This window comes from Ptychodera flava, chromosome 18, assembly GCF_041260155.1.
Source record: "Ptychodera flava strain L36383 chromosome 18, AS_Pfla_20210202, whole genome shotgun sequence".
Taxonomy (NCBI): Eukaryota; Metazoa; Hemichordata; class Enteropneusta; family Ptychoderidae; genus Ptychodera; species Ptychodera flava.
Window position 1 is genome coordinate 18831931 of NC_091945.1, and position 11144 is coordinate 18843074.

An 11144-nucleotide genomic window follows, 5' to 3' on the forward strand; every position below is an offset into this window, starting at 1 on the left:
GTTTTGTTGGCAATGTACACATCATACTCATATTATATACGACAACTTATATATATAAATTAAAGCTGCAAGCTGCGTTGGCAGGCCCAGGCAGTTGCCATGGTTTCAGATGCTTGCAATGATGATACTATGAGCAAAGTTTTAAATGGTTTTTGGTTTTTCTAAAGATGAATTCTGAACACCATGTCATGGTTATTTAGATTTCGCTGGTAATGGTAGGTGTAACGCAAAACCCAACTGGTTGCCAAACAATGTAACCGATGTAAATGCCTTTGCCAACTTGAAAGTGCTCAAAGTAAGGATGACACAAGGAAACTCAGTTCACTTAGGACAAAGATTTTTAAAGATTAAATTTGGATTTCAATATCAGTGCAGCAAACAAAGTCTGGGAAAGAGAGACTAACCACTTACTATATCTAAAGAAAGACAATACCACACTTTGTACAATTTTATGATAAGTACACACAAGCCAAATTTACTGCATGTAAAGTGTGTGATTTTTAACTGTCATAATTTTGATACCATGACACAGCACTCAATTTTAAAATATACAAGAAATACTTGACATTTAACCTCTATTGCAGTGTTCTGCCAAGCTTTTGCATCAGTGGGGTCTGAGGGCCCATGGAAGCTCAAAAAGTGGGTCGCTGTTGAAAAAAGGGGGTCATTCTCAAGACAGTTATACACTTTATTACGTGCCATACCCGTGTTGTTGTTTCGAAGTTCGAACTCGCAGATTCCATGAGTGCTGCGATTTTATGGTTCTACCTGCAGTCTACAAGGCGAGTAAGAGTACTCGTTCGGAATTCATGTTGTATCAGGTCATCGTATTTCGTTTATTATTATGCTTTATGCATACTTTGCAAGTCATTTGGTTGTTTTTGGCATCGTTGTGGAGCCAGCTGAAATCACGTAACCATTTTTCATGAAGACGTCGAACATGCCTGTGTGACAATTTCAAAACTTGCGTATGATTTTACGCAACTGAGTTTTTATTCGCTTAAGGGACCGTCTCAGATTGTCGCAGAAGTTCAAGAAACGAAATTTCTTCGTTTAGATCTTAACCCCCTCCCCCTCCCCCTAAACGAAACTTCAAAAGTGCGAAATGTTCATGTCTACCTGAGAGTACATGTTGCATTTTGCTACAGCTACTAAAGACGTATGCCCCTTGCCACATTACAATTAAAGTAATCGATCAGATTTGAGTGCTAACAGGGCATTTTACCGCATAAAAATTTCATTTTATTTTACTTTCCCTTTTTGCATCTCTTGTGCTGTTCTTTGTCTTTGTGAACACGCAATTTGTACTTGGTAGGGGCGGTAAATAAGCGAGAAACTTTGACAAGGGGGCCAAGGCATGTTCAATCATATTACAACGACTATGACCAGGTGCATTACAAATGAGAATAAAGACATCTAGTGGTTAGAGCAGACGCTCATAAATTATAATAGCACATTTTAAAAAATGATACTTTTGTCTTTGTATAATTTGATGAATGAAAGGTTTTAGGATACAATGTTATTATTGGTAAATTGTGTTTGTGGCACAAACGGGATGGAAACAGTTACAAATTGTTGGCAAGAGTGTGCAGTTTTTCTTTAATTTAAAATAAACACACGAAAACTTGTGATCACAAAATAAAAAGTGCGAAAGTGAAGTTCACTAATTGAACGGAGGTCAAACCCCCTCCCCCCTAAACGAATGAATTTCGCTTTTTGAACTTCTGTGACAATCTGAGACGGTCCCTAAAATGTATTCAAAATGCGTACGGCTAAGGAATCAGTATCTGAAGTGAGTTGGGCAGTCTTTTCTGTAGAACTTGGAGGGTTTCCTGTAATGCGCATGCTCTATTAATAAAAAACAACAACCTGGGGAGCTTCAAGGTGTAGCCGAACGCTTGCCATGCCGTGATGCAAGTCCCGTATATGATCGTTGAGCAGCCCAATGAGTTCATGTTCAAAGAAAGACCTTCTGACTGTGAAGTTAGTGTTTTCAAAGGGCAACAAAAAGCAGATACTGTTCAAAGTCCAGCGGGACCTCTCAAGAATGCAACCCGAGAGATTCTAAATGGTCATCCGTAAACACTTTCCAAATAACATGCGACGTAACGACCAACTGTATTGTGTTACCAACAAGTTCAACGTAGACTCGATCGATTCTCGAATTTTTTGCATCTGTGCCATTGTCTGTACAGAACTGATTGACGTGACGTTTTGTGATGATGAAATACAATGTTGCATAAAATGCTGCGGTCTGCTAAAATCTAAAATGTTGCAATATCATGATAAATGTCACTTGCAAGCAGGTGCATATGTTCTAATTTTGTCCTGCATTGAACCACATTCAGGCAATACAATGCAATACACGCAGTGCGGCAAGTACGTAGTGTCATGGGGCGGCATTTCTCAATGCGTATTAGTTTACACAGTCATGATTTTTTTGCGTATTTCAGAACAATTTTGCGTAAAATGCGCAGGATTTTGCGTTAACGGAAACACTGGCCTGCCTCAATGAAGGCTGAGTTTCCGATGCATGGCTGCTCAATGTTTTGAGACTGCTCTGTTTCTGACTGATGCGTTTCCGTGTTTCCGATGTGGATGGCAGCGGCGTGCATTGGTTTTCAGTTTTGAGGATGTAAACAGCTGAGACACGATGTCATGTTCGATCGTATTGTCTTCACTCGTCCGGTTGTTGGATTTGCCTTTTTAGGGCGGAATTGGTCCAAAGAAACTAAGAATTGTTCTGCCTCGGTGTTTTGATTTATTCACGGAAGCAATTTTCCTTTCCAGAGAGTACTGTGAGGCATTGAATTTAACAGAGACGCTGAGTGGCTGACTTGAATCTAGTCAACCGAGTTCGCGATTATGCAAATAAAAAATCACTGAAGGTTGCTATGGAAGCAACACGTCTCATGTTCTCACGAGCAGCATGCACGCATGAGCAGCGTGGAATGTATACTTCCGCGTTTGGCCTTTCGCGTATAGTACGTAAATAAGTGCATTTTTTTACCGAAAGTTTAGTGGGACTGATGATGGCGCGCTGCGCCTTGTGTGGTTGATTAGGTTCGTGAGATGGATAGAGAGGGAAGACGTAAACCTGGTTGAACTTGAACGTGAGCTTTATTGACTGGTTTCAGTGCAAGTACAACGAGGCGCTGCAAGACAACGCACGTCTGCACGCCATGAACACTAGAAAGTTCTAAAATCTAATAACTCTTAGTCACGTGACCGGAGGTGAATACTAACGTAATGATTGACAGATAGTTTGATACTTTTACTGTGCTCAGAGTTCGTTCCCGACATTTACTCCGGCCCGCGAAATATCAGTTTACTTAACTCAACAAATATGAAATTCAATGAACTATTGAAACATGAAAAGTTGCAAGCATAACTATTTCTTTGCACGAGAACTGTCCGTCAAAGTTCTGATAAAGTTAACACATGAAACTCAATACGACGTTATTGTCATCGTTCATCCGTGGCAATTACTCTATTCCACTCCTTGATTCGTCTCATAGCCTCCTTTGTTGCTCGTCTGGATGAGCGTCGGATGTGATTAGTTGTAGCGCAATCATCTGTTGATGGGCTGGTTCCGTTGACATCGCCAGTGTTTATTTCAAGGGGATGTAATTTGGTGATAGGTCGGTTGCTAGGTCCATTTGCCGTTTTAATTTCAGCTGAGCGAACTAACCCGTCGTTGCCAGCGTTCAGTTTCTGTACAATGGCTAGTTTCCATTGCGCACGTTTCTTCAGACTGTCGTGTATGAGTACGACGTCTCCGACTTTAATTTCATTCGTAGTGGAGCCCCTCACGCAATTAAAGTCTCTTTCCTTCAGTGCAGTCAAGTATTCGTTGCTCCAACGAGCGTGAAATTGCTCTAAAAGTCTTGAAAGACGATGAGATCTCTTCTCCAAGACGGTTTGCGACATGTAGTTTGGATCGCGTAGTTCGTCGACGTTGATGTCGTCGTACGGTAAAGTGGTAATTGTTCGGCCGACGATGAGTTGCGACGGAGTTAGAGGTAGGGGTTCGTTGCAGTCGCCGTACACGTAAGTCAGTGGCCGATCGTTAATTACTGCTTCGATCTCTGTGAGTAGTGTTCTCAGCTCATCTTCGTATATGAAAGCTCGTCGCAGTACTTTCTTCAGGCATAATTTTGTAATGCCAATCAACCGTTCCCAGAACCCCCCGAACCAGGGGGCTCGCTTCGGTATGAAGTCCCATTGGACGAGGTGGTTCGCGAGAAATCCCCTTACAGACGGAGAGTTCATGATTTCGTGAATTTCCTTCGCTGCTGCATGATATGTTGATGCGTTGTCACTCAACATGCGATGTGGTAATGAGCGTCGAGCAGCGAAGCGACGAAATGCTCGTACAAATGCACCAGTACTCATGTTTTCCACCAATTCTAAGTGTACAACACGTGTCGTAGCGCAGGTGAATAAACAAACATAGCGTTTGGTTTCCTTGCTGACTTCTGATTTAACGTAGAGTTCCCCTGTAAAATCGACACCTGTTACGGTAAATGCTGGGTGATCGGTAACTCTCATCTTGGGTAGTGGTGGTCTTATAGGTGCCTGATATGATTGTCCGATTACGAATTTGCAAGTGACGCAATGACGTGTGACTGATTTCACAACAATGCGAATACTTGGTATCCAATAGTATTGGCGTAGTGTTGTGACTGTTCCTTGTAAGCCGATGTGCTTGGAACGACGATGATGATACAACACGATGAGGCGCGTGAAGTGATGGTACTTCAGTATCAATGCAGGAAATTTTGCTGTTTCCGTCAGCGGCGAGTTGTGAAGACGACCTCCACAGCGGACAATGTGATCTTCGTCTAGAAAGAGTTTCAACTGTTTGACGAGTTGTCCGTGTTTTCTCTCGTTTGATTTGAGCAGTCTGAGTTCATCTGCGTAGCACTCTGATTGGACGCCGATGATCCAAAGTTTCTCTGCGGCTTTGATCTCTCTAGCGGTTATTTCACCGGTTACCCGATTGTTAGGATTCCGCAGATTTCCGACAAAACGTAGAACTAATGCTGTTATCCTACGCAGTCGAGTTAGGGAACTGTAACGATTAACATCAATAATCTTGGTAATTCCCGTGTGCGTTTTGTCTGCGTTCGCGTGGTTTGTAGTAGGGTTTGCCTTTACTACCATAGCGGTTTCCTGTTCGTTCGCGTCTGTGTCTGTGATTAGCCTTGATACTGGCCAGTCACCGGTTTTCAACCAGTACGGTCCGTTCCACCATAGCTGTGATTCCTTTAGTTGCTTTGAGTTAATACCCGGGTGAGGACGTCGGCTGGGTTGTCCCGCGTCGGGCAGTATTTGAAAGTAGCATTCGGTATTGTTGTGCGAATTCGTTCACTCGGTTTCTGATGAAGCGTGGTAGTGTTTTGTCACTTCTAAGCCAGTGTAGCACGATTTGACTGTCTAGCCATAGAACAGATTTAGTTATGTTGATTCTGCTAGCCAGTGCAGTGTGTACAAACTTGGTCAGTCTTGCTCCGATTACAGCTGCCATCAATTCCAGTTTGGGCAGAGTAATTTCTTTGATCGGAGCAACCCTGTTTTTCGCCATTACGAGTGATGATTTCGAATCATGGACCAGATATGTAGCGCAACCATATCCTTTCATACTGGCATCTGCGAAACAGTGGAGTTCGTAGTCGTTATTGTCCGAATTGCAATCTGGAAAATATCGTCTAGCCAACACAGTGTCAGTCACATGATCAAGGTCGTTTCTAATTTCTCGCCAATTAGTAACGATTTCTTGTGGGAGAGACTCATCCCAGTCTAGATTTGATTTCCAGATTTCTTGGATAAGCATCTTCGCTCTGATGTGGACAGGTGATACGTATCCTAGTGGGTCGTACAATGAAGCGACGCGTTTGACGACCTCGCGTTTTGTGTGTAACTCTGAAGTATCACAGTCACTCTGATCTGTAAGCTTTGTATCCTTGTCCTTATAGCCAATTTCGTCAGTAACCGTATTCCATTTCATGCCGACAAGGTTTGTGGCCATTTCTGGATGGAACGTTCCTTTGCGTTCAGCGATTGTCCGTAGTGTCGCATCGTTCGTTGATATCGCACGTAAGTTGAAACCGCCTTGTTCCATTATATCGTTCACTTCGATGAGATAACTAGTCGCATCACCGTTGATACTGCTCAAAACATTATCGACGTAAATATCTTCCTTGATGGCGTTTGCAGTGTCCGAATCGAATGTGTCCAAATGAGTTCTGATGACAGCATTCAGAATGAACGGTGAACAGGTAGCACCAAATAAGACTGACTTGAACTGATACGTAATGAGATCGCTTTCTGGGTCTGCGGGATCAGACAGCCATAAAAACTTTGTATACTGTCTGTCAGCGGCATCAAGTCCCACGTGCAGAAATGCCTTTTCTATGTCGCTACTTATGGCCGTTCTGTTCAATCGAAAACGAAGCAAGATGCTGACGAGATCATTTAGCATATGTGGTCCCGCCTCCATACACTGATTCAAGCTCGGTGATTGGCGGTCAGCCTGACAACTACAATCGTAGACTACGCGTATGGGTGTTGTCAGGGAATCCTTCTTTACAGCGTGATGCGGAATGTAATGTCCGACAGTGACGTCGTCGATCGGTACCCGTTCTATGAAGCCTCGCTTCTCTTGTTCGTTGATGATCCGATTGTAAGTGTCCCGAATGTCCGTTCTAAGCGGCGAATCATATTACGAGTGCGTTTGGCGGCAATCTCGTAATTGGTTGGGAGAGGAGCATGGTCCTGTTTCCATGGCAACTTCGCAGAGTATCGATCACCTTCTCTGGTGATACAACTGTCCCGATAAGTTTCGAATGTCAGTTCATTTTTGACGCTTTGTGGATCGTCCGTAATACCGAGTGTTCTAATGTCCAGAAACGTTGCAACGATTGTTGTTCATCCGATGAATCCAAAAGTAGAAATGTAGAATCTGATCTGCGACCATGCACGCGTCCGGGTACTGGACCTGAGAGCAGATAGCCTAACTTTGATGATACCGCTGTGGGTGGACCTCGTATTATCTTGTCGCCAACAAAATCCCAGTAGAAATCTGCCCCGATGAGTATGTCTACGACGAATGATGGGCAGTCCGAAAGCGGGTGAGCGAGTTTCAGTCCGCGTAAATGAGTTAACTCGCCGAGTTTCCTTGACAGCTGATTCTGTAGCGGTGCAGCGATCTTTGGTACGACCAAAGCTTTCATTGGAATGGTTTCTCCGTTTTCCGCGATGACGCTTAGTTTAGTAACTTTGAAAGTTCTCGACCGAGGTGATTTGTCGCCGAATACAGCTAAATTTATTGTCTCTGCAGACGTAGTAACTGCGCCGATTTTGTCCGCGAGATCTTGTGTGACAAATGAGCGTGTTGCCCCTTCATCAAACAAAATTGTCGCTGTAGTCTGTACGCGTGGTTTTGATGGATGCCGTACGTCTGCGATAGCTGTTTTCAACATCACTGAACCAAACTGATAGTCAGTGCCAGTTCCTGCAAATTGTACACGATCAGTCGATTTCGTTTCAACGGGTGTGTGGCATATCGACGTATGATGCTTCTTACCACACTTTCTACAGCGCGACTTGGATTTGCAAACTTTGACTACATGGTTGCCGAGGCAATTAAAGCACAATCTCTTCTGTGTAACAATTTGCTTGCGCTTATCAATGTCTGTTATGACGTCACAGTTGTTGGGATAATGACTTCCATTGCAGAGCGCACATTTCGGTTTTTCGCGGGGTTTTTTCCCTTGAGCATGAAAAGCTGCAGTGATGCAATGTCACGAGATTTGTAGGTTTCTGAACCCATGAATAAATCAGACTGTGAGCCGTCTTCCAATGCTTCGACTTCCTTGAGTATAGCGTTTCGTAAGTCCGACAAATTCCACTCATCCTCGTGGTCGCGCGAAATTTGTGTACGTGTTTCGCCCGGTAGTTTCCGCATGATGATCGGAACAAGCAAGTCCCCGTATGAATCTTCGCTCTTACCAAGAGCCTTGAGACCGCGCACGTGCGTCTCCAATGTATCGTAGAAATTTCGCATACTGGAAATTTCTCTACTCGGTGCCTGTAAGTCCCAAAGAGCTGACATGTGTGCGTAGATAATCTTATGATTTTGCCCATACCGTTTAATCAGAATATCAAGTGCGTTTTCGTAGTTTGCGTCTGTCATTGAGAGTCCTTCGATCGACTTCAACGCTTCTTCGCGTAGCTGTGCTTTGAGATACTGGAACTTTTGTACTCCAGTCAAGTTTGGATCGTTGCCGACTGCTGACTTGAACGAATCGTGAAATGTTATCCATTTGAGTACGTCACCTTCGAAAGTAGGTAGTTGTAGCTTTGGTAGCTGAGTTGTTTTTCCTCGCTGGGTCACTGGGGTAGCTGACGAAGACTCAGAAGTAGATAACCGTTTCAGTGTATTTTCCCTTTTCAAAATTTGTACGCGAGTATCGTGCAGGTAGTCGTCTGCCTCTATGATGAGGTTTATGAGTTCGTCTTGTCTTGCCGATGTAAGTATGTTTTCATCCAATCGCTGCAGGTAGTCAACCTTCATGTGTAGACTGTTGATAATTCCTTGTAAATCCAACAGTTTGTCCTTTTTCGTTTCCTCAGAGATGCTAGATTCGACGTCACGAATCGCAGAGTCTGCCATCCCAAGTAGTTTCACAGTTTGTCTTCTGTGAGCGTCCCTGAACGTTTGTGACGATGCTCGTGAGGTGGGCCCTGGGTCTCCTGATGCTGCTGCTGCAGTTTTGCCCTCGTTCTGTAACTTGGGTGCTTCTTCCCGTCCAGTCGCCATGTCTATCCTATCCTAATCCAATTCAATCCTGGTCTCGGCACCAAAGTTTATGTGGTTGATTAGGTTCGTGAGATGGATAGAGAGGGAAGACGTAAACCTGGTTGAACTTGAACGTGAGCTTTATTGACTGGTTTCAGTGCAAGTACAACGAGGCGCTGCAAGACAACGCACGTCTGCACGCCATGAACACTAGAAAGTTCTAAAATCTAATAACTCTTAGTCACGTGACCGGAGGTGAATACTAACGTAATGATTGACAGATAGTTTGATACTTTTACTGTGCTCAGAGTTCGTTCCCGACACCTTGCGGACCCGATGATTGATTTTTTTGGGGTCTTAAATTTATTTTTGCGGCAATGGCGCAAGGCCGCGGCTCGGCAGAACACTATTGCACTGGTCAGAATTTTTTCACCCATTGGAACAGTACAGTATGACTTCATGTAGTCATGTTTGTTATTTGCTACACAATGATACATGAAAGACTATGTTTATAGATCTACACTGAGGTAGAGTCACAAATGCCATCTGTTCTCATACTTGTATGAGTATTGTGAAAATTGAATGAAGTTTAAGCGATTGTTAATAAATGCATATATATTTATTGTTATTGTAAATTGTGTGGTACTGTTCTTCCAAGTCTTAATAACTGTGGCTATCCACCCTTTGTAAAATATATAGCAAAAATACTATGCATGGATCAGACAGAGTGCTGTCACTTGCACATCAATTAATACTTTATTCGCTGTGTACACAACAGGTACAATCAATGTCTCATTAGAGATGGTCCCAAACATTGCTCCTTGTTCAAATTTGCCAGGCGCTTTTTTCACATCAAAATTCATAGACTGCATACTGGTCATGTTAATTCACTTAATGAACTACACAAAATTTTCATCGCTTGAATACAGTAAGCTACCTTTACAAACAACAGTGACCATCACTGTTAATATCAGCCACAAACAACAGGAGGATAATATGCAAGTTGTTCACATCTAAGGGCAGCACGTATCATGCTTCAGTTTTCCTGCAAACACACACATATGCCATCAAATGTCACGTGCAGCCCTCAAAACATTTTGATTACACTTTTGGTACTTGATCCTCAGTAATGCTGAACGAGGGCCGTCCTCGGGAATTTGCTGGTTTCAATATTATGGTACTCAGGCTTCAAAACCATCATTCACAGAGCTAGCCAGAACATCAATGGCGCCAATGACAAGCTGAACAGGGCTGACAACATCGTCGTCGATTATTCCAAAAGCATTCGAGTTAGAAAGAAGACAATGGACATTCACATATTTTCTTTGGAAGAAATCGTGAAACTGATCATCCATACGTTATGAATTGAGATCGAGAAGTAGAGATTGAATGCTCCTACTACCTCCATGCTCGAGCGTACATGGCGATTTATAAAATCAGAGTTCACCGGATTGCTTGATTTTGACATTTGGCATATATGTATACTCTGAGTAACTGGTGTCCTTGCTAGCTTACCACAGAAGGGCACACAAGCACTTCTCTGATGCTCGTTCGTAATACCATAGACCCTTCATGGAGCTCAAGAGACCGTAGGATCGTACACTATAAATCCAAAACTCTTATTCGAGGCCGACCATGTTTGCGAATACACCGGTGCATTGTGGATATGAGATGACCCCCTAGTTTGCTGGAAAAGGTAGCCTAATTCAAGCTTCTACTCCTCATGTCGGCATTCTGCATCGCATAATGGCATGTCCGCATTTCGCATCGCATAATGGCATGTCTGCATTTCGCATCGCATAATGGCATGTCTGCATTTTGCATCGCATAATGGCATGTCTGCATTTCGCATCGCATAATGGCATGTCTGCATTTCGCATCGCATAATGGCATGTCTGCATTTCGCATCGCCTAATGGCATGTCTGCATTTCGCATCGCGTAATGGCATGTCTGCATTTCGCATCGCATAATGGCATGTCTGCATTTTGCATCGCATAATGGCATATTTTCGCATCTCATCATGGCATGTCGTAATTGCGAAAGCATGTCGTAATTACAAATGTCATAGCTTAATTTTGGCAGGCATTCAACGCCATATAGGTATGATTGGGCGATTTTTGGTATGTTGGCTTAATGGGTTGGATCAGCATGAGCGAGTGCGTGTGTTCAATAATGCGATGTGGTCACGGAACCGAAAACGACAAAAAAATGTACAATCGTATGTTGCGACTGATCGATAAGAGAACGTCACACTCTCTTTAGCTCTTTGTGTTATTGCCATGTTCACCCCAAAACAACACAAAACAAGATGTATCATGGAGGTAGCTACTACCTCCATGG

At 43.3% G+C, this 11144-nt stretch overlaps 3 protein-coding genes across 3 annotated transcripts; all 3 read right to left on the reverse strand.

Moving 5' to 3' along the window:
• Positions 1 to 3465: 3465 nt before the first annotated feature.
• LOC139117637 (uncharacterized) lies at positions 3466 to 5166 on the reverse strand. Its single transcript, XM_070680879.1, has one exon. The coding sequence runs from the start codon at positions 5164 to 5166 to the stop codon at positions 3466 to 3468; it is 1701 nt and encodes a 566-aa protein (XP_070536980.1).
• Positions 5167 to 5284: 118 nt separating this feature from the next.
• Positions 5285 to 6484, reverse strand: LOC139117639 (uncharacterized). Its single transcript, XM_070680880.1, has one exon. The coding sequence runs from the start codon at positions 6482 to 6484 to the stop codon at positions 5285 to 5287; it is 1200 nt and encodes a 399-aa protein (XP_070536981.1).
• Positions 6485 to 7699: 1215 nt separating this feature from the next.
• Positions 7700 to 8824, reverse strand: LOC139117640 (uncharacterized). The gene has a single exon (XM_070680881.1). The coding sequence runs from the start codon at positions 8822 to 8824 to the stop codon at positions 7700 to 7702; it is 1125 nt and encodes a 374-aa protein (XP_070536982.1).
• Positions 8825 to 11144: the final 2320 nt, after the last annotated feature.

What these genes read in the sequence shown, in the direction of transcription:
- LOC139117639 (XM_070680880.1), bottom strand. Translation starts at nt 6,484, where the DNA reads ATGCTAAATGATCTCGTCAGCATCTTGCTTCGTTTTCGATTGAACAGA.
- LOC139117637 (XM_070680879.1), bottom strand. Translation starts at nt 5,166, where the DNA reads ATGGTAGTAAAGGCAAACCCTACTACAAACCACGCGAACGCAGACAAA.
- LOC139117640 (XM_070680881.1), bottom strand. Translation starts at nt 8,824, where the DNA reads ATGGCGACTGGACGGGAAGAAGCACCCAAGTTACAGAACGAGGGCAAA.